Source organism: Cetorhinus maximus, chromosome 17 (genome assembly GCF_964194155.1).
Source record: "Cetorhinus maximus chromosome 17, sCetMax3.hap1.1, whole genome shotgun sequence".
Lineage (NCBI taxonomy): Eukaryota > Metazoa > Chordata > Chondrichthyes > Lamniformes > Cetorhinidae > Cetorhinus > Cetorhinus maximus.
The window spans coordinates 34844632-34869059 of record NC_135895.1 but is presented as its reverse complement, the minus strand read 5'-3'; the positions used below and the strand labels follow the sequence as shown (position 1 = coordinate 34869059).

The window sequence follows — 24428 nt, the reverse complement described above, 5'->3', positions numbered from 1 at the left end:
TCACAATGAGAAAATTAAATTAATGATTGACATCTACCATCCACAAGGTGCACTGCAGGAATTCACCAAAACTCCTACAACAGCACCTTCCAAACCCATGACCACTACCATCTAGAAGGACAAGGGCAGCAGACAGATGGGAACACCAGCACCTGGAAGTTCCCCTCTAAGTCACTCACCATCCTGACTTGGACAGTTCCTTCACTGTCGCTGGGTCAAAATCCTAGAACTCCCTTCCTAACAGCACTGCGGTGTATCCACACCACAGGGACAGCAGTGCTTCAAGAAGGCAGCTCACCACCTTCTCAAGGGCAATTAGGGATGGGCAATAAATGCTGACCCAGTCAACGATGCCCACATCCCATAATTTAAAAAAAAATCAGGATCATGATAAGGGAACAGATGGAACTCATAATTCAAGTCCTACATGTGCAGAGGGGGGAGAGTTTTAGACCGGGGAGGGGGCGGGGAGTTGTAGGAGGGCAGAGAGCTGTGAGAACATGAGGTGGAGAGAATTGTGAGAACAGGATGGAGGGGGAGAGAGTTGAGAGAGCGGGAGGAGGGGAGAGCATTGAGAGAGTGGGAGGAGGAGAGAAAGTTGAGAGAATGGGGGAGAGGAGAGAGGAGACAGAGTGGGACATGGGGGAAAGAAAGTTGAGAGAGTGGGGCAGGGGAGAGAGTTGAGAGAGCAGAAGGAGGGGAGAGAGTTGTGAGAGCGGGGAAAGGGGAGAAGGAGATACAAAATCATTTTGAAGGCTCTGGAAGCAGTGATGAGTAATGCTTCAGTTTGAGAACCCCTGATTTAAATGTAATAATTAATACAATAGAACGTTTGCAATGAAAGACTGTCCCAGCCTTGTCTGATTATTTGAGTTTAATTTAATCAAATTACCCATATGGTCTTTTAGCCAACCATGAACTTGAAGCCAAATCTCAATCCGGAGTGAGATGTGCATTTAATGTGTCTTGCTCTTAGGAGAAAGCAAACAGAGTTGCAGGGTTTTTGGAAGGGGTTTTCCTGATCATTTCCCCTGACAAATGTGAGTTGTGCCAACTCTGTGGAACCTGAGGACCTGTCACTGCCACTTGGCTTCTCGAACTAAACTTTGCTGGAATTGACCCCTAGGCCAGGCAACTGAGAGGGAATTTCTACACCCTTCTCTATTTGGTAACTTAAATCTGATAGTGCGATATTGTAACAATCTACACCAACCTGCTCTTTCTTAATAAAGACATGAACGATAATACAAGCACCCAGGCGTGTGGATCGATCAAATTCACCAGCAGCAAAATGGAGGCTGGCTCCAGCAGATCTCACAATAACCAGCCAGAGTTTCACTGCAGAGCATGCCAGGAGTTGTAGTTTTATCAAAGTGGCTCACTGCAAGAGTTCCTTTAGGGTCTAGTTTCGTCTCCACAGTGGTCATTGCTGCCTCGGAGGAGGATGAGCTCGAGACTTCAATTGTTGGTCCTGTGACTCTACCAGAAGTTGCAACCCACAGTTTGAGAACCCCTGCTCTTTAGTATACCAGGCAACAGAGCAAGCTCACAAAATAACCAAATTTTCCTGCCTTGGATGAGATGCCTGACTTTTCCCACATCTCTAGTAGCACAGCTAAGTTTCACGAACTTGTCAAACAGAAGATCATGGCCATAAAATCACATCCTATCATATCACAGCACTCTGATGCTCCAAAACACTTTATAATTGAACTTGAATCAATCGGGCTAGTTGCATTTCTAGAATCAATTCTATAAAGTCGGCAAATTTCCATGGACGTCTCTCTTCATTCTTCAGCTCAAAGTTTTATATCTGTTTGAGTTCTGTGACCGAACAGTATGAGAATCTCATACATTTCCTCAATGACATTAACCAACCCACTTTACAAAAGCTATATGGTAGACAGGAGCAGAACAAACATATTTTAAACAGCTCAAAATCCAAGCTATACTAAGAGCTCATTCAGAGAGCTCAAAGGGGCTCTTGAAAGGTTTTATTGTGCTTTTCAAAAAGAAAATGGAGTTTTGGCTCCATTCACTTCTTTAAGATTTCATTACTGTACAATTAAATCACAAATTCCAATTTATCAACTTGCAGACTGTACTTACACAGTTGCCTTCTCTCCACCCCAAAGTAATTTCCCCTCATAAATAACTCACACATATTTCATATGGTTTTCATTACAGATTTTATTCCATTATGTGCACCACATTTTTCATTTATTGCTTTATACCAGGTCCTCACTAACACCATTGTTTCAGTCTGGATTATTGTCAAATTTTCAGAGGAAAAGATCAACTGGTAAAATAACTAGAAGAGGCAGGTGGAGAAGCGCCATTAGGTCCAGTCAGTATCTTTTTCATAGATCTATGACTCTATCTACCCACCACTTCATTAACCCATTATCTAACCAGAAATGCGTCAGATCGTTTCTTGAACCCATTTAAACCGCAGTCATCAGCAACTTCTTCAACATCCGGGTAAACGAACGTGAGATGCAATTTAATGTGGGGGGAGAACATCAAGGAATGCGAACATATCCTTAATGATAAAGTACTGAAGGGTTTGGATGAACATTGATATCAAGGGTTTGAAATACATGATTCTTAAAACTGCGAGCACAAGTAGCTGCAATAATAACAAAATTAATTTAGTGGTTTCATAATTAAGAGCATAGAGTATCAGAGTAAGGGGACTGAAGCGGTTCAAGAAGGCAGCTCACCGCCACTTTCTCAAGGGCAATTAGGAATGGTCAATAAACACTGGCCTAGTCCACATCCCTTGAATGAATACACAGAAGGTAACATTCTTAAATGCACAGTTAAATTACAGTGTGTAGTTTTGGATGCCCCATTATAGAAAGGGTTCATTCATTCATTCAATTATGCATGCTATCCAAAGGCAGGTCCTTGGCTCATTGTCTGATGTTTCATCCTGAGCTGTTTTCATGGCAGTTGATGTCAGTGATTTGCTATTGCTTTGCACTCTCAGCGACAGGGCAAGGAGGCAGCTCCCAAGTCTAGCTCAGCTGGAATGGGAATTGAACCTGCACTGTTGCTGTTATTCTGAACTACACGCCAGCCATCTAGCCAACTGAGCTAACTGGCCCCATAGAAAGGCTATTAAAGCCAAAGAGAACATACAGTATGAGGTGATGCCGGCTATAGGAAACTATATTTACGATATGATAGATTTGAGATACCGAAGGAGATTTAGCAGACATCTTTATTAAAAAGCTCAATAATTTCAAAATAAACAGAGAAATGACACATCTTCTGATCATGGAGCCAGTGATGAGGAAACACAAGAACTAGGAGGAGTAGGCCATTCAGCCCCTCAAGCCTGCTCCGCCATTCCATAAGATCATGACTGATCTAATTATAGCCTCAACTCCACTTTCCTGTCTATACCCCCATAACCCTTGAATCCCTTGTTGATCAAAAATCTATCAAACTCAAAGAATCAATTTGAAATCATGAAGAGAGTAAGGGGAGATTAGGAGACACGTCTTTACAAAAGGGTTGTTGGAACATAAAATGCTTTGTCATAGAGAGTGACTTAGGCAGAGACCCATAGCTTTTATAAGGGAAAATTAGATAAATATTTTGAAGAGAAAGATACAAATCTATGAAGAGAGGGGAAGGCATTGGGAATAGTTTCCAAATCAAATCAACAGCAAATCAAATGACATCCTCCTGTGCTGGAAAGATCTGTGGCGCTTCAACCTCCAGGTAAAGAAATTCTCTGATTCTCTGCGGCTTACTTTCCTACTCCTAGAATTCATAATTTTTGAATTTGTGACCCTTGGGATTTAGTTAAAGAGGCAGGTTTTACAGAAAGTAGAAAAGAAGGCAGGAGGCTTACGGAGCAAATTCTAGAGCTTAGGGTCTAGATAGCTGAAGGCAAGGCCATCAAGGATGGAGCATAGAGTGGCAATCCACAAGAGGTCAACAATAACAACATACATTTACATACAGCCTTTAACATAATGAAACGTCCTAAGGTGCTTCACAAGAGCATTATAAAACAAAATTTGACACCAATCACACACGGAGATACTGGCCTGGGTTTTCGCAGTCAGCATTGGTGTGGTCTCACTCTGGGTCAATAAATTGTTTGTTCATTTTACAACTGTTAGTGGGCTAATCGTAATTGATTGAATTTGTAATCGTTAATTGGGTTAGCTGGAATAATATGGTCACAGAAACTCGGCCTTGTTGATTGAATTTTACAATCATTATACAAACATACAAATTAGGAGCAGGAGTAGGCCACTTGGCCCCTTAAGCCTTACTTTGCCATTCCATAAGATCGTGGCTGATCTGATTGTAACCTCAACTCCACATTCCTGCCTATCCCTAATAACCTTTCACCCCCTTGTTAATCAAGAATCTATCTAGCTCTGCCTTAAAAATATTCCAGCACCTTATGAGGAAGAGAGTTCCAAAGACTCACTATCCTCAGAAAAAAATTCTCCTCATCTCGGTCTTAAATGAGCACCCACTTATTTTTAAACAGTGAATCCTAGTTCTAGATTCTCCCACAAGAGGAAACATCCTCTTCACATCCACCCTGTCAAGAGCCCTCAGGATCTTAAAGTTTCAATCAAGTTGCCACTTACTCTTCTAAATTCCAATGGATACAAGCCTAACCTGTCCAACTTGTCCAACCTTTCCCCGTAAGACAACCTGCCCATTCCTGGTATTAGTCTAGTAAACCTTCTCTGAACTGCTTCTAATGCATTTACATCTTTCCTTAAAGAAGACGACCAACACTGTACACAATACTCCAGATGTGGTCTCATCAGTGCCCTGCACAACTGAAGCATAACTTCCCTACTCTTGTAATCAATTCCCCTCACAATAAGTGATAACATTCTGTTAGCTTTCCTAATTACTTGCTGCATTTGCATACTAGCCTTTTGTGATTCATGCACTAGGACACCCAGGTCCCTCTGAATCTCAGAGCTCTGCAATCTCTCACCATTTAGATAATAAGCTTCTTTTTTATTCTTCCTGCCAAATTGAACGATTTCACATTTTCCCACATTATACTCCATTTGCCAGATCTTTGCCCACTCACTTAACCTATGTCGCCTTATAGCCTCCTTATGTCTTCTTCACAATTTACTTTCCTACCTATATTTGTCTTGTCAGCGAATTTGTCAACCATTCCTTCGGTCCCTTCATCCAAGTCAGTTATATAAATTGTAAAAGGTTGAGGCCCTAGCACAGATCCCTGTGGCACACCACTCATCACATCCTGCCAACCAGAAAAAGAGCCATTCATGCCTACTCTCCATTTCCTGTTAGCTAGCCAATTTTCTATCCAGGCTAATAGGTTACCCCCTACATCATGACCTTTTATTTTCTGCAATAACCTTTGATGTGACACCTTATTAAATACCTTTGGAAATCTAAGTACAGTACATCCACCGGTTTCCCTTTATACACAGCACGTGTGACTCCTTCAAAAGAGCTCCAATAAATTGGTTAAATGTGATTTCCCTTTTACAAAACCATGTTGACTCCACCTGATTGCCTTGAATTTTTCTAAGTACCCTGCAATAACATCTTTAATAAAGGCTTCTAACATTTTCCCTATGACAGATGTTAGGCTAACTGGCCTGCAGTTTCCTGCTTTCTGTCGCCCTCCCTTTTTGAATGAAGGAGTTACATTTGCTATTTTCCAATCTAATGGAACCTTCCCTGAATCTAGGGAATTTTTGAAAATTAAAATAAATGCATCAACTATCTCACTAGCCACTTCTTTCTGAAGTTCATCCAGACCTGGAGATTTGTCAGCTGCAGCCCCAGCAATTTGCTCAATACCACTTCCCTAGTGATTGTAATTTCCCCAAGTTCCTCCCTCCCTACCATTTCCTGAGTAACAGCTATTTACAGGATGTTACTTGTGTCCTCTATAGTGAAGACCGAAGCAAAATATCTGTTTAATTCATCTGCTATCTCCCTACTTTCCATTATCAATTCCTTAGACGCACTTTCTATAGGACCAATGCTCACTTTGTTAACTCTTTTCTTATTTAAATATATATAGAAACTCTTACCATCCATCTTTATATTACTAGCTAGCTTTCTCTCATACTCTAATTTTTTCCTCCTCATTAATCTTTGTCATTCTTTGCAGTTCTTTATATTCTTTCCAATCTTCTGACCTGCCACCTGCCTTTGTGTAACTATATGCTTTTTCTCTAAGCTTGACAATGTCTTTAACTTTTTTAGTTAACCATGAATGGCGGGCCTTCCCCTTGGGGTTTTTCTTTCTCATTGGAATGTATATATTCTGCGTAGTGTCCTAGGGCCAACCATCTTCAGCTGCTTCATCAATGACCTTCCTTCCATCATAAGGTCAGAAGTGGGGATGTACGCTGATTCGCTGATTGCACAATGTGCAGCACCATTCGCGACTCCTCAGATACTGAAGCGGTCCATGTCCAAATGCTGCAAGACCTGGACAATATCCAGGATGAGTGGCAGGTAACATTCGTGCCACACAAGTGCCAGGCAATTACCATCTCCAACAAGAGAGAATCAAACCATCGCCCCTTGACACTCAATGGTATTACCATCACTGAATCCTCCACTATCAACATCCTCGAGGTTACCATTGACCAGAAACTGAACTGGACTAGCCATATAAATACTGGGGCTAAAGATTAGGTCAGAGGCTAGGAATCCTGCAGTGAGTAACTCACCTCCTGACTCCCCAAGGCACAAGTCAGGGCTGTGATGAAATGCTCTCCACTTGCCTGGATGAGTGCAAATCCAACAACACTCAATAAGCTTGACACCATCCAGGACAAAGCAGCCTGCTTGATTGGCACCCTTTCCACAAATAGGGGGGGAGCAGTGGCATAGTGGTATTCCAGAGACCCAGGGTAATGCACTGGGGACCCGGGTTCAAATCCCACCACAGCGGATGGTGAAATTTGAATTCAATTAAAAAAAATAAATCTGGAATTAAAAACCTGATGATGACCATGAAACCATTGTCGATTGTCATAAAAATCCATCTGGCTCACTTTGGAGAAGGAAATCTGCTGTCCTCACCTGATCCAGCCTACATATGACTCCTGGCTCTTAAATGCCCCCTGAACAAGGGCAATTAGGGATGGGCACAGACCTAGCCACATCCTATGAATAAATAAAAAATAAATAATTCACTCCGATGAACAGTGGCAGCAGGGTGTACCGTCTACAAGATGCCCTGCAGAAACTCACCAAGGCTCCTTAGGCAGCACCTTCCAGACCCACGACTGCTACCATCTAGAAGGACAAAGGCAGCAGAAACATGGGAACACTGTCACAAAACTGTAATATGTTTCATAATATTATTGTGGTTTATTGCAAAGTAGGTATGAGTGTAGATGGTTCTGTCCCTGTGATTTAATTAGAGTCCGATAGGCTGCAAGCTTGAAAGTAGCAAAATAAGTTAAGGGTAAAAGGCATTTGAAATGCTAATGAGTAAACATGGATGAGATCTTAGCATGTGGGGTGTGAAGGAAATTTGCAATTTTAGATAAGTGCAGGAGCCGTCTGGGTTTCAAAGAGATGATAGGAATGTTTACAACTAACAAGATAAATAGGGCAAGGTTATTATGGTTATTTTTCCCGAAAGGTACAGACCATATTGGCAACATAAAATATTATTATATAATGAGAAAAGTACATTTCCAAAGACATATAGAACAGTGGAATTTACAGATTAAAGAAGAAGGAGAAACATATATAAAGGAAGGAAGGAAGGAAGGTGATGTTGTGGGGCCATATAAGAGCTAAAAGGAGTGTGTGAAACAGCCTCGGGGAAGCCTCCAGCCATGTTTGCAAAAGTCTGCTGTGTCCAGTAACTAAAGTTGGAGAAAAGCCTTTAGAATTCAACTGTCAAGTGGGTGTTGTGGTAAATTTGCTGGCTTACTATTTAAATTTAAAATCTATTTTGGACTGTTGCCTTAAGAACATAAGAATTAGGAGCAGGAGTAGGCAATTCAGCCCCTCAAACCTGCCCCGCCATTCAATACGATCATGGCTGATCTCATTTCGGCCTCAACTCCAATTTCCTGCCCTCTCCCCAAACCTTTCAACCTATTACTAATTACAAATCTGTCTATCTCCTCCTTAAATTTATTCAGCGCCCCGGCATCCACTGCACTCTGAGGTAGTGAATTCCACAGATTCATGACTCTTTGAGAAAAGTAATTCTTCCTCATCTCTGATTTAAATCTACCACCCCTTAGCCTAAAACTATGGCCTCTCATTCTAGAATGCCCCACAAGGAGAAACATCCACTCCAGGTCTACTTTGTCTATCCCCTTTAGCCTTTAAAGGAGGTGTGTAGTTGGGAGTCAGTTTAATTAGGAATTTGGGGATTTGTTATATTAAGTAACTGTAATCTTCTGTATGTGCTCAAAATCTTTTTTGTTAATAAATGTTTTAATTTAGTTTTTAAAATCTCTGAAGGTGTTAGTGGACTCATTACTTTTGAATTCAGTGCCCAAATCTTCTCACAATAAATACAAATTGCAAAGCCGCTGTGACAGCATGGTCAAGTTTCCTTTGTGGTTTTGGTCCACCTGGCACACACCACCTGCCATGTCATAACAACACCACCACCTAAAAGTTCCCCTTCCAGTCATTCACTATCCTGACTTGGAAATATATCGCTGTTCCTTCACTGTCGCTGGGTCGAAATCTTGGAACTCCTTCCCTACCAGCACCATGGTTGTACCTACACCATAGGGACTGCAAAGGTTCAAAAAGGCAGCTCACCACTACCTTCTCAAGGGCAATTAGAGATGGGCAATAAATGTTGGCCTAGCCAGCGATGCCCCCAGCACGTAAATTAATTTTAAAAAGTCTGCACTGAACCTCTATTGACCTATCCCTTAACCTCATTTGCTAGTTCGCGTCAACTAGCTCTGCTTTCATGCCCTCATAATTGCCCTTATTTAAGCTTAAAATACTCAGTTTGGACGCACTCGTTTCTCCCTCAAAATGAACGTAAAATTCAATCATATTACGATTGGGTAGTCTGAATAATATGTTTACACTAGGGGTAAGTATAAATATAGCTACTGTAACTATTGATTCTTTGAGAGGGACTTAATACCTAAGTATTTCTCCCCTGCATATGCTTGAATAAACTTCGATATTCTACACATCTCTGCCTCTGGAGTGGTGCTCGAAATCCCCTCAACAGGATTGACTCAAGATCCCTTTAAAAATGGTGGGCAGGTCCCGATTCTGGGATCCCTGACCCTATTCCCAGCCTGTCTAATTTTCGGGAATACCTTTAAAGGGTGCGGACTGGTTCCTGTCAGAAGCCTGCATCCAGTTCTCCCGACCCAGCTGACTCCATTGCGGAGATATATATCAACATAGGAATCATGGGCAGTAGGAGGCCATTGAGCCCCTCGAGTTTGCCTACCCCAGATATCCTTTGACTCCCTTTCTAGTCAAGAATCTATCTACCTCTGCCTTAAAAATATTCAATGAACCTGCATCCACCGCTCCTTGGTGAAGAAAGTTCCAAAGACTAAGAGAAAAAAAATTCTCCTCATCTCAGTCTTGAATGGGAGGCCCCTTCTTTTTAAAAAGTGTACCCTAGTTCTAGTCTCTCCCACAAGGGGAGAACTTCCTTTCAGCATCCACTTTGTCAAGTCCCCTCAGAATCTTATATGGCTCAATAAGATCACCTCTCATTCTTCTAAACTCCAATTAATACAGGCCCAGCCTATTCAACCTTTCCTCATAAAATAACACCCCATCCCAGGTATCAGTCGAGTGGACATGCTCCGCAATTTTTATGGAGTCGGGCCAAGTTTTTTAAAAAAGAGTCATGGTTCATGACCCCTTATAGGAGTCATGAGCCCTAGTCTGCATGAGGGTTTCTTTTAACAGGCAAGTTCAAAAAGTCCCATCATGCCCTGTATGCCAAGCTCTGCCCTTCCACCCATATCCTCAGGCCCCACATGCCCTCATTCCAAGTTCTGCCCTTCCACCTACCCTCTGTTTCCTCATTCCCCCTATGCCAAGCCCTGGCATCCCATGCCCATTAACCCAGAGTACACTTTCTAGAACCAATGAACACCATAGTGTATAGTGAAATGTGTGAAAAAAAGGTTTGGAAAAAACATGATCCATTGATAACTTTCTCCTACGCTTGAAAAAAAAGTCTGGATCAAGCTAATAAAAGTATCAATCATTCAGGCCCTTTGAAGTTTTCAAAACCACAAAACCTTGAAGCCACTTAACTTGTGTCAGCAAACATTGTGAAATTGATTGCAGATATCAGAGAGCCTGAGCTGACAATCAAACAATGTTTCTTCTGGTCGCAAATTGACACTTTTATTAGTTTGATCCAGACTTTTTTTTTCAAGCATAGGACGAAATTGTCAATGGATTACAGTTTTTCCAAAGTTTTTTTTATTTACACATACCACTATACACTATGGTATTCATTGGTTCTAGAAAGCGTACAGTGGGTCAATGGGCATGGAAGCGCCAGAGCTTTGCATAGGGGACATGGGGGGACATAGGGAGTGGGTGGAAGTGCAGAACTTGGCATAGGGGGGGCATGAGGAGACATATGGGGTGGGTGAAATGGCAGGGCTTGGCATGGGAAGCATGAGGGGCAAAGGGATTGGGTAGGGGCATGAGGTGGCATGGATGGGGCATGGGGAGTGTTTGGAGGGTGAACGGGGTGTGACCGGTGAGGGCTGGAGGGCCTTTGTGCTTTTTTCATTGGGGCAGAATCCTACGCCACTGACGTGGGCCTTCTAAACAGCCTGACTCTGTACAAGGCAGCCCTTGTGGCTACGTCCGCACTTCTTTCTGGGTTGGCTGGTCCGACTCCAGCCCACACCCGGCCTCCACCTTTGCAGGCACTTTCTCCTGAGGTGGGCAAGCCAAGCCAGGAATTTTCCCAACTCCCCCTACCTGCATCGTGGATGAAAGTCCAGGCCATTAGGTCAGATGTCCAAAAGCTTGATCAAAGACTGTCAAATCCTTTAAGTTCAGCCAATGCAACACAATTTTCATCAAATGCACAAATAAAACAAAATCTTTTAAAAGTTGAGTCATCTTCAGTATTAACAAGCTTGAAATGACACAATCACAAACCATTACAGGGCTTGACAGAGTAGGTGCTGAGAATCTGATCCACTAGCTGGAGAGTCCAGAACCAGGGAGTCATAGGATAAGAGTTTAGCCATTTCAGATTGAGGCAAGGAGAAATTTCTTTACTCAGTTTGTGAACCTTTGAAATTTGCTACCGCAGAAGGTGTGGATATTCAATCATTGAATATATTCAAGACAGGTCAAGAGATTGCTTGACATTAAGGGAATGATGGGATATGGAAACAGGGTGCAAAAGCGGAACGAGGTAGATGATCAGCCATGCTCGATTAAATAGCAGAGCAGGCTTGAATTTGAGGGCCATGTGAACTACTCCTGCTCGTATTTCTTATGCTTCTATTAAAATATGAACATATAAATAAACAGGCAATCAAATCAGGAGTGATTTGCCTCAGTCAAGTCCTAATTGCACAAGTCTAAAGAGAAAATCCACAATCATTTGCCAGCTTTTCAGTATAACAAGGAAGCAATCTTCAGCATGTCGATCATCAGTGTGCTTACATCCTGTGCAATTATAATATTTAACTTCAATCTCACAAAAGGCAGAAATGCCTCAGGAACATGTTATTTAGATTACAAGAATGTGAATAACTTCAGGAAAGGAATCATTAAACTACTGTAAACCACAGATGACTGAAGGAATGAACTATTCCAAACTCTCGCGCTTTTCTAGGATATGTTCCAGGAGTTGCTAAATTAGAATAAAGCTTTAAAAATTAAGATCACAGCAGTTTGTACCTGTCAGCAGTGTGGGGGAGAAAAGGGCATGTGTTAAACTGAACACAGCCTTGCCCCTGTTGGAGGAAACACTCCTTCCTGAACACAGATGGGAAAAGTTCCACAGAGCCTGGTGAAATCAGTCAGCTCCATGCATGTTCACCAATATTAACAGGGGAATTAAGGGAGGCAAGATGGCATGGGTCAAAAGCTATAAAACCCTTTGCCGAAAATGTATTTCCCCCTGTGATAGAGATCTTGAATCCATGAAAAAAGTTTAATTTTTTTTTTTTACAATGCCATGAGTATCATAGTGTAAGGGTTGTGGTTCTGGACTAGCAAGTCAAGAAGCCAAATGGCTCAAATGCCACCTTGGTAATTCAATAAATCTGATAATTTATGGCGTGGTGTCAGAAGAAAATGTCAAATCCAACAGGTTCACTCATCCTTCCGGGAAAAATGTACCACCGAGTCTTTCCTTTGTGATACCAGTCCCATGTTATGCGATTGCCCCACCTCATCCTAAACACTCACCCCATTTTCTACCACTCCCACTCATTCAAGATTATGCAATGAAGCCTAAGGTCCTCTCAGCCACTTTCCTTGCTCCACTCACTAGGTGTTACTGATGAGGCTGTGTTTGCCTGTAAAAGCATTGCTGTTTGTGGAACTTTGCTATGCACGAATTGGTGGTCACATGTCCTACATAACAACAGTGACTACACTTCAAAAATCCTTCAGTCGCTGTAAAGCATTTTGGGACATCTGATGGTCATGAAAGGTACTATTTAAATGCAAGTCTTTCTTCCTTTAGGTGTCAGAAAGTAGAATTCAGGTCTATCATGTGTAAGATATTAGCATTACCTTTTCTATTGATAAAACACAGGCATTGGAATTATCTGGCTTTGAAACACGAGTATTTTTGAAAAAGAAACACAATATTCTACCAGTTCTGCGATATGGAAGAAACTTAACAAGGAGGGGCTAGCAACATCCCAAAAGGGATTAGGAACAAATTAAAATGAAAGTATTCCACATTGTGTTGGTCACTGATTTTCTAAAATATTAGCAAATTTACCATGGCATTGTTTGTAGGTAAACTGTTAACCGTGACCCCAATTCTTGTTTATCATTTTTTCTCCCCTCCACAAATACCCCTTCAGTTAGGCATACAATTATAAAAAATACTTTTTCTCAGCATTGCATCCCATGGTCAATTTGTAGTTCTTCCTGAACCTGTTGTTGCTGCTCCACTTCCCAAGAAAGTTCCCACCTGCACCATTGTCAAGTCTCCAATGACCAACATCTAATAACATGAAAACAAAAACAGAATTACCTGGAAAAACTCAGCAGATCTGGCAGCATCGGTGGAGAAGAAAAGAGTCGATGTTTCGAGTCCACATGACCCCCCTAAGAACATGTGGTCATTTGACATGGTGATGGCCAGCTTAAAAACTGCCCCAGAAACATCAGCTCCTCAAAGGTTTTTGCTTGTTTTTCCCCCATCCCTCCCCCCACAGCCCAGTTATTTGCAAACGCTTTACCTACTATAATTCCACAGCAGGATCTCACAATTCTCTTGCATAGAATTTCTTCACAAAAGCTGGGATTCCACTGTCCTTTCCCACCTGATTATCACAATGCACTATGCAGACAGGAGCAATTGAAAAACTACAACTTCTACAGTGCATTTCTTTCACATACAATTTGCCCAGTGCAGCTGTTAATCTCCAACACCCAAACCAGATGAAACTTCCAAGTCAAACCTAGGCTCCAGGTTGAAGGGTAACCCTGTGGGATGAAACATTCCTAACATTAAGTAGCCAACTTTGAGTGTGTTCAGTGATTATTTTTCTGAATTTTGTAATTATCCACATTTGGAAATATTCCTTCTAGTTGCATAAGCTGAGTTATTTGCTGAAAAATAGAGATTGAACTACTCAGTTTTCACCTGACAACTTATTTATTTCAATTCATCTGGGTTTAGTTAATTGGGCATTTGTTCAGCAACCTACAGGTAGGTGGTTATTTCAGCAAATTATGACATTTCTTTCTCGACAAGCAAGCAGTACTTTAGAGGTGCGAAGCCTCGGAGGTCACATTTTCAGATATAACACTTTTGATGAGGCTGACAGAATTGAGGTTTGTCAAACATCTTTACATTGATTTTATACTTTTCCTTTTTGCTGAGGAAAGAGACCTAGCTTATATACGATCCGAACAGGTGGATCTTAGCTTCTGGCCACATTAATTTGCATGTCCCCTCTGGTGAGTGGGTCAATAATCAGAGGTCATAATTTTAAAATCGCCGTCAAGGATCTCGAGGGAAGATGAGGAGAATGCTTTTCACTAAGGGTTGCCAGGACCTAGAATGCCCTACTTGAATCGGTGGTGGAAACCGATTCCATAAATAATTGTAAAAGGGAGTTGCACAGGTACTTGAGGATGAGAAACTGACAGGGTTAATGACAAAAAGCATGTCTGCCTAAGCACAACTAGTCTTTCAAAGAACCAGCATAAGCATTCAGGCCTAATGGCCCCCTTCTATACCATAAGCTTCTGTGAATTTACATCAGAAATACCTGATCAGATCAGTCAAGTACATTTTTAGCAGAGTTATGGCACTGATAGATAAAACTGATCTTTCTCACCTCTGCATGCAAGTCCAGGCTGAAGTCCACTGCAGTTGCTCCCAGAATCTCCCTGATTTCATTTCTCTCGCTTGAAGAGACACATTCCTCTATTAGTTTCCATAGTGATGATGGTTGTTCATAGTTATCAGGAAATATATTGTCTCCTTCCTCACAGTTCAGATTCATAGCTGTGTGCCAAATCCAGAGGCATTAGAATTCAGAGAGGATTGTTCCTTTTGAAAATTCAGTGAAATTCGCCAATTGTTTTCCTTTGTAGATTCTATGTTGGAAATAATCAGAAGGATACACACTTCAATGCTAGCCAATGTATTGATAGATATCCTAGCAGCTTCTGCTCAAAAGGTTGTTCATAGTAGTAGAGGAAGGAAGCGACAGGGGAAGAGTGGGGCCCGTGACAGAGGAGGGAGGGACATAATAGTGCAAAAAAAGAGTATGTCAGAAAGTGCATTATCCTGAGAGAGAAGGTTTATTAAGCTGAGAGAAATGTTTTTTCTCATTGGAATTAAGTTAACGTTGTTTCTAAAGTTGAATTATGAAGCAGCCTTCCAATCATCTCAACTGATTATCACTTATGTTGACAGAAAGCAGAACCATTCCATTTACATTCTAACATTTGACAGATCCTCTCAATGCACACAGTGAGCCATACTTCATATTCAACTCCCTGTAATGCAAAACCTCAGGTGCATAGTTCACAGTTTGCCAAATGTTAAACAAATACCCAAAAGCTACTCATTAACAATTTTCAAAGAAAAGACAAGATTGAACAATTCAATTCCCAAAGCACCAATCACAATATATTAAAAATTATATTTGTAATTGTAATTGAAGCTCACAATGGTGCGGTCAGTGTTCAATTGGACAAAAAAATAGCAAGTCATGATGATTGGTTATTTTTCAGACTGGAGGATAGACGGTGATATTCTCCAGGGATCTGTGCCAGGATCACTGCTTCTTTTGCTATATATTAATAACTTGGTTCTTGGAATACGGAGTAGAATTTCAAAATTTGTCAATGATACCAAACTTGGAGGAGTGGCAAACAGTGAGAATGATACGAATCACCTGCAACATGACATATGATGGGTTAGCAGAATGGGTAGGCAAGTGGTAGATGGAGTTTAATACAGAGAAGTCCAAGGTGATGGATCATGGCAGAAAGGACAGGGAGAGGCAATATAGATTTAATGGCACAGTTCTAAAGAGTGAAGGGACAGAGGGACCGTGGGGTGTAATGTGTATCAATCTTTGAAGGTGGCAGGATAAACTGTTCCAAGAGAGAGGTCAGCAAAGCATAGAGGCATTGAGTACAAAGGCAGAGAAGTTATGCTGAGTCTTTATAAAGCTCTGGTTAGGCCACAGCTGGGGTGCTGCATCCAGTTCTCGTCACACTATAGGAAGGATGTGAGGGTCCTTGAAAGGTTGCAGAAGAGATTTACCAGAGTTGTTCCAGGGATTGGGGGGGAGGGGTTTAGTTACAAGGTTAGGTTGGAAAAGCTGGGGTGGTTCTCCTTGGAGCAAAGGAGATTGAAGGGAGATTTGATAGAAGTGTACAAGATGACAAGTTTGGACAAGGTAGACAAGGAAGAACTGTTCCCATTGGCAATAGTACAAAGACTAGGGTGCACAGGTTTTAGGTTTTGGACAGAAGATGTAGGAGGATAAGAAGTGGTAACGAGTGATAAGAAACTTGCTGCCCACAAGGGTGGTGGAAGCAGAGACAATCAATGACTTTAAAAAGAAGTTGGATGGGCACTTTAAGGAAATAAACTTTCAGGGCTACAGGGATTGAGCGCGGGAATGAGACTGACTGGATTGCTCTGAGGAGAGCAGTCATGGACTCAATGGACCAAATAGCCTCCCTCTGTGCCATAAATGACTCTATGTCATGAAGCAATTAATGTATATATTATTGAAAAATATTTTTCTTTTAAAATAAAGGTTTAGTCTGTGGGTGTGTCTTAATTGGATTAAAGCCAGCTAGTCTGGATGCTTTGATGTGTACTAGTTTTGTTATGTAAGAGAGATAGAGTGTATTTGCATTTTTTGAATAGAGCATTCAAGAAGTGGGGTGAAAACTGACATCTATCTAGCAGATACCAAGCAATATGTTTATATTACTAATAAAATTGGTACTATGAAAGGAGTTTTTTTGTTAGAAGAGGCTGGTAATACAATGAGAATTTACATTCAGTGGGTGGTGGTAGGTATAACCTCAGCAGTTTTCGGGTGTGCAGGGCAGAAGCAACGTAACATCAAAGCTGCTGTGAGCCCACCACTGTCTCCACAGGAATCAAAGTGAAAAGAACCTCATTTTGAATTAGTAAGGTGAAAATGCTTTGCCTGGCTTTTGGTTAAGTCTATGGGTTGCTGTTGCCTTAATGGAGATTAGTTTGGGAATTTGTTAAAATTTGTAGCCTATTGAAGGTATATTTTAACCTGCATAAATTAATAAAATGTTTCATTTAGTTTAACGTAAAGCGTCAAGAACTGGTGGTCTGATTCCTGAATTTGGAGTTACATATCAAACATAACACTTAAAATTATAGATTATGACAGTTGTTTAAAGTTTCCCTCAGGGATTTTTAAATAACTCAGCTACATCAACTGCATTGGTCATAACTCTAAATGGCTCTGATCTTATTTCCTTACATGGCACAAACATGTTATAAAAATCTGAATCCTAATTCATTATTAGCAACACAACAGGGGGGGTCCATTATATTAGGTTATAAAAATCATACATTATATATTTTTGCAGACACCCACTTTTCCAGACAGAAGTCTACTTCTGATTCTCTATCCCCTTTCTTTCAGAGACTGTGTTCTTTCCCGAGGCAATTCTTTCCCAGCACCTTCACTTCTCATTTTCCTCGCTGGTCTTAAAAGCTTCAAGATTGTTCTCTTCAACTCCTTTTGTCCCTTTCGGGCAACGTTCTTCATTGGCAGCTCTCATTCCAGTGGCAGCTCCCATCGACACAAAGTGTGGCTTTCCGACTCCATCCATCAATTTTCAGTAGCCTCTTTACCTTCAAAGGGTTGCAGTGAGCCGGAGCCCAACCCAGCATTATATTCCTATTTATTTTATTTTTAACGTTAAAAAATGCATTCAGAGCTTATCAAAAGTCAGCTTTCTTTACATGTCACATTGACCACATGGTACCATGTACATGCATGTATGTGCATGTGCGTTGCATAGTAATAGTTATATTACCATAGCAACTACCAGAATATTTAACCATTGGTGTCATGTATTTTTTGGGCTCAAGTGAGTTACTGGAGTAGTAAGCAATGATAATTTAGTAGTTGATGTGGCTCTCACACTGCGTGTTTTTACTAAAGTGGCCCGTGCTTGAAAAATAAAGACGGCAACTACCTCAAGGTGTTTTTTTTTTGTCTTTGCCCTACTGTTCAGTCTCCACTCTTTGTGCATGCCCTATAAAGTGCCAGGTGTCACTCAGCATTAAGCAGCTTTATGAAAATGCAAGTTGTTTTTAACCCTTTTAAGTCTGTTAATGCAATCATATTATCAAAAATAGAAATTAAATGCAAAGTGGAACAAAAAAAGTTAAATTAATTGATTTGAAGCCTGCAGCTTTGAGATGTAAATTGGATAAATATATGGTCTCACAGCATTTAACGAGTCTTCAGCCACTTGTCTTTAAGAATACGTTAACACCCGGCAGATTTTGCTGTTGCTGAGGGCTTTTTTTTATTTGTTCATGGGAGGTGAACATCACTAGCAAGGTCAGCATTTGTTGCCCATGAGAAGGTGGCAGTGAGCTGCCTCCTTGAACCACTACAATCTGCGTGGTACACCCATAATGCTGTGGGGCAGGGAGTTCCAGGTCTTTGATCCAGCGACAATAAAAGGAACAGTGATATAGTTTCAAGTCAGGATGGTGTGCGTGTTTATGTGTTTGCTGTCAAAGTTTTAGCACTAATTTCACTAATCTCAACACACTTTCACAGCCTGGATCACTAAAATCACAATGTCAGTCAATGTAAGTTACCAAAATTGTAAGCCATAAGAGTTATTAGTCAAATGTTTTTTTCCATCTAATGCAAATACAAGTATTCGCACGGTGAGCGCATCATTGATAGAATCTCTCAGCATTAGCTACTTCTAATACCCATGCCTAAGATAGCAATATCTGCCTCAATTGGTGTCTCAGAATACCATAATTAAACACCAATATAAGCTTATTAGGCTAATACATATATTAATCAAAATATCAACGTTTTAATACAATGCCAGATACATGGGCAAAATTAACTTTTACTGATTACAATCATGAGAACACATGACCGTCAACAAAGTCAATTGTCTACACCTTTGTAATTAGGGGTTTCCTGAAAAGAGTGGCATCATCAATAAACCACAGGCAGTATCTACCTAATAGGAGTTTAAACAAAAGTAACGAGAAGGTTCTAGTTCGTTTAAATGAAATTACAAAGAAAATAAGGAATTAATACAAAATAAAATCAAGTTTTATGATCATATGTAGACTCCTTAAGTGATAAACTCAAGCTGCTTACTTTCATCTTTTTACTTAGCTGTTTTATCTCTTTGTACAGAGTTTCAGGGTTATTGAAATAGCCCCAAACCCACCTCGCCAAATGGACATGGTGCAAACACATGTGGATTATTCTCCAGCCATTTCCCCTCCCGACTCTCTTCAAACAGCAGCTGCAGCCTTTAAAGGGTTGCAGTCCGCCTGTGCTCCCGCTGTTGACAAGAGAGCTGGCTGCTATGGAAACACTAATAAAGCTGACCACTCCACAGGCCTCCCCGCGACCACAGGAGTCCGAGACCGGCCGGAGAGTGGCTAAAACACAGAGAGTGAACCGCACTGACTGACTTGACTAAAGCAATATCGTCCGCAGCCTGCACTCACCTCCCGCTCGGCCGGCCCGGGTCTCTCTCCGGACACTCGACCCCTCTGGCCGTCGCCATCACAAACTCTCATCTCCAAGGGCCAGATCTCGCGAGAACAGCGCCTCTGAAAGCTGGATTGACAGTGTGACAACGCGAAATAAATGTCATCTTAAAGCGATACACAGCAGCAATCACCCGTGAAATCAAAGTGTCAATTCAAGGCGTTGTCAAAATTCTGTATTTTTTTGGAATTAAAAAAGCTACGCCTGCGATCACCAGGATAAACAATTAGGTCAATTTCAGAGTCGTATTTTGTTTTCAGAACGTAATTGTTGCTTCCAATTCTTAATGTTACATGTTTGTTAATTTACAAAATCGGTTTACCCAAACATGCAACTGGAAAATGAAGATCCATTTCGTTCCAATGTCAGACTTGAAGTTTTCAATCTATAAACGGTAACTCTTAAATCAGTTCCTTTCATACCAAGGAATGTGTTTGAACTAAAAAAAAATGCAATATTGACGGTTACAGAACTCAGTAAAAGGAAAACACTTTTGACAGTAGACATCTAATTGGTATTACACTTCAAACTTTTCTCCAACTCTGTGTAAAGGATGAGATACAGTTTCCATCAATATGCCATATCCTCTGAAATTCTAGTATGCTCTGAATGACGATAGTATGCTTTAGGATTAATAATTATTTTAAGATATTTTGCATTAGAAGTCACGCAATTTGGGCATGTGCTCCGAAAAATAACATAAAAGCCAGGTTGTTTTGTTCTAGGCTCAATCTAGAAAACACATTTATTTACAACAATTTGCATCGCAAAAAAAAAAGGATGATGCAAGGTACTAACGATAGAAATATTTAGAAAAGAACAAAGACTAAATTCAGGTTGTAGGTGTTGAAAAATATCTTCTTTAAGCATTATTCTCACATATCCCAATAATGATGCTTATATCTGAGTGGGCTGATGTGCTGGCCTGACACCACAGAGTACAGATGTTACCTTAATCAGGGAACAAACTGCTGCCCAACGGGTCTTTGAATTTTTCTTGTAATAGGGAGTACCAATGATACAGCACTGTAAAACTATATATGAAGTTATGTGCACGATCCCCCAATTTTCCATTTGAACAGATCAACCTCAGGTCAACCAAGGGAACTGCAATTAAGAAAAGAGCCAACAGTCTGCAAAATAGATTCCAGTCTTAGAATGCTTGAAGCACAGAGCTGTCAATCAAGTCAAATCACTAAAGACTGTTCACATTGGCCAGTTCCTTTGAAGAAGCCTCTGATTCTTAATGGGCTAATAATCATAATTATTAATAATTTTTTCCATTTGAATCGATGGTAGCAGCTCCATCATTGTCTGCAGACATGTTTGCTAAGTAAAATCTGAAACAATTTTTTTTTGGAAATCTCATCTAGCATAACATCTCTTTCAAGGTTGAGCCAATATCTGACAACTGGTTGCAAAATTACTATTTCACATATATTACCATTTCAACAACCGGCAGCAGTAACTAGACGAGCTTGATCTGATTAGGTTTTGTTTACAGGAAATCACATCAATAGAGGCAGGCTGCTTTCCTTTGAAACTAATTGCAAACACCAGACAGCATTGCATATTTATTAAACCCAGTCCAAAAACATTGCTTTGAAAATGAAGCAACAAAGTTCTATTTAAAATATATAACATTCAGCCTAGCTTAATTTGAAAATAAAACACATAAACATAGTTGGAAGTGAGGGGGAGCTTTTTATTCATTGTATATTTTTGTAGCAAGTTAGAAACAAGTTCACTCATTTGTCTGATACTATGGATTAAATTTGGAAGTTGGCAAAACTGTAGCAGATGAAATTCAAAACAGTTAAATTGAGAGAAAGAATGTAAAACAAACTCATTCAGTGCAAGTGTTGAACTGGCTAGAAAAGAAGCTGAAAAACATTTGAAAGTGATATTGGACTCAAGATGTAGCATTCCACTGAGTGCCAAACAGCAAAAAGGAAGCTGATAAAATGCTAACCGATATTATCAATCAGCAGAACACTAGTCTGTGATTGTCCTGCTGAAACTCTGCAGTACGTTGGACAGGCCTGACCTTGAATTAACCATTCAGTTTTTATATTCTGGAGAAATGTGAGAATACCATGAGATTCATTCCTAGTACCAGATAATTTATGCGGATAAACGAGGGAAATTTGAATTTCTTGGCATTAAAAAAAGGAAAATGAGAAATCAATGACAAGGTCCTTATGATGTCTGTAATACCCAACATGATGTGAATAGATATGAAGGACCAGTTTAGTTCAGACAGTGCAGACATGAAACGGCAATTGGGACTGACGTTTAAGCAGCGTCAACTGTGGCCCATTTGTAGCACTCTTATAGTATGGAGACCAGAACAGTGCAGAATACTCGAAACATGGCCTGATCAATGTCCAATACAAGCTTAACTAACACCACTAATTTCAAAACAAAAACAGAAACAGAAATACCTGGAAAAACTCAGCAGGTCTGGCAGCATCGGCGGAGGAGAACACAGTTGACGTTTCGAGTCCTCATGACCCTTCAACAGAACAGCTAATTTCAAATTCTACACTTAAAAATAAATCCTGGTGCCTGGGATTTGAGATATCTCAGAGCCACCATGCCATCAGCTAAATGAAGAGGCCTAATGCTGTCACTCTTGCACTTCTACTCTGCCCTCACTGTCGTTGGAATTTTCATCTGGTAATATGGAGAATGTGGTAGCCAATTTGGACAGGTCCCTCAAACAGCAATGAGATAAATGGGCAGATAATCCGCAGAGGCACTCTTGCCTCTGAGTGACAGAGATGTGCTTTCATGTTACCACTTCAGATATTTGAGCACATACTCCAGCGCACTACTGAGGGAGTGTTTTGCTGTTGAAGATGCTTCTTTCAAATGAGAGGTCAAACTAAAATGCTGTCTGCCCTTTCGAGAGGACATAAAGTTCCCTGTGGAATTTTTGAAGAGCAGGAAAGTTCTCCCAATGTCCAGACCAACATTCAACCCTCAGGCAACACCTGAAACAGAGGAAGTAGGTGGCCTCAATGTTAAAGTGGATACTTGCCACAAATTCATTTATTAAGTTGACTGTTGAGTGGAAATTTCTCAGGTGCCTTTTGAAATATTGGATCTGTCGTTTGGTGGCATTCCATACCACAAAGTAGTAAATGAACCTTAATAGTGCATGATGTTATAACTAACCTGATATGATTTCACACAACTCATATCAAGGTATCAGAAGCAAACTGTGCAAGTGCTGTTATTCACTCAGATCAAAAAATACTGACAACTGTTAGGGTAAAAACTGGTGTTATTTCCTTCAGTTACAGTTTGCCTTGTGTTCTGATAGGTAAGTAATTAAGGGCATCTCAAGTGCAACCATTTCTATTAGCTATGACACCAAACAAGAAATTCCTGGGTATAACTGTTTGCTGTGTTTCCTATTTTTATTTCTGGCTTCTCAGCAGTCTCAATTTTCTGTTCATTTATACAATAAAATCACTGCAGTGTACATCTGGCTGTTCATTTATTGACTTTCTAGAAGAAGCATCAGCTGTGGGATATATGATTTGTTTTCAGTGTGACATTTAATTATTCAGTGCCTTATATGTATAGGATATTGAATTTAATTATATCAAAATACTTGTTCTGATTGGTGACAGCCTTGTGGAACAGGCTCCAAAGGCTCTATGGTCTTTTCCTGCTCCTATTTCTTATGTTCATCAGCTGGAAATCCCATTATGGAATAAACTCTATAGCACCCTTTAAAAATCATCAAATATAAACTTCCGTATGCACACATGTTCCCACATCCACATATGTTCCCACATCCATTCTTTTCCACATATAAAAACAATGAATGGAATGTGTTCCGTATTTTCAAAGAAAACACTTTCTGACTTTCAAGTATCCATATAATGCAAAAGCAGATTAACACAAGAATTCATGTAAACTGCACATAGTTATGAAGCCCCAGTTCACCCCATCTGATATTGGAACTCACTTTTCAAAACTGTGCTTAGTACAGCTCTGTCTGGAGAAACAGTTCAGTATGTTTGAACTCCCCCTTCTGCCTCAATGGGAACCGTCAGATCACTGCTGTGCCTCTTGAAGGCACAATGTGGTTGGAATTGTGCTACACGGGAAATTATAGGTACAAGTTTGTAGCTTAGCACTGCACAGCAATGTTATGTTGGCCAATTATGTACATAAGACACACCGGGAATGATGGCTTCCATTATTATATGGTCAAGTAGAACCATGATGTATAGGAATCAGCAATTTTCCAAATTCACTGCCAAATTCCACAAAAGGACACCACACAATTTTATCAATAGTGCTTCACATGATATAGTTATAAAAGATGATTGCCTATGTTGACAGTGAGTTGAGCTTTATAGAAAAGGACAGACAGGGTTAAATACTTGTGAAAGAAAGACTTGTAAATCTGGTGGTACTTGGATTCATACAGTAAATTAAGTTGTGGCTGCCCGATTGTTTGCATAATTGTTGCCTTATTTGGAGCACAATTAGACATGAGCATTTCTGGTGTAATGTCTGGGTAATACAGGGTAAACAGATACATATTCAATTGTCAGTGATAAATGGGCTAGACTTGTAAATAATTGATATTAGTTAACTAGTTTTATTCTAGGAAGCAATTAATGCCTGGCTGTACATGATTTAACTATAATTGTTCAACACTGCTTAACAAAAGTTGCTTTGGGACCACATACTCCCTCGTAAAATATGGAGGAAAATCAATTTAGAATGAACTCCAAAGAAAAAAAAACATGAAAATTCATCCCAATAAAAATTCAAGGAATAAAGCTGTAGCCTTCTGCGGGCACACAGCAAAATCTGTAAAAACAGCAGGAAAAGAAATTTACTTCATTTTTTTGGAAAAATATACTTTATTCATAAAATATCTGAAAGAACATTACAAAACATTTCAAAATGGCCATCACAACAAGTGCAATGATA

At 40.3% G+C, this 24428-nt stretch overlaps 1 protein-coding gene across 7 annotated transcripts in view; it reads right to left on the bottom strand.

Annotated features, from left to right (window-relative positions):
• The window catches only part of ccdc24 (coiled-coil domain containing 24), a 106514-nt gene extending 86987 nt beyond the window's left edge, over positions 1-19527 (bottom strand). For 3 of the 7 annotated variants that reach the window (XM_078560968.1, XM_078560971.1, XM_078560973.1), the window contains exons 1-2: positions 19424-19508; positions 14523-14784 (exon numbers count right to left, since the gene is read on the bottom strand). In XM_078560968.1, the coding sequence (XP_078417094.1) occupies positions 14523-14690 (168 nt within the window). In that variant the 5' untranslated portion in view covers positions 14691-14784; positions 19424-19508. Of the gene's footprint in view, positions 1-14522; positions 14785-17269; positions 17601-19064; positions 19335-19423 lie in introns of those variants that run through there. The other 4 variants (XM_078560969.1, XM_078560974.1, XM_078560970.1 and 1 more) reach the window with 4 other exon arrangements.
• Between the last annotated feature and the right edge of the window lie 4901 nt (positions 19528-24428).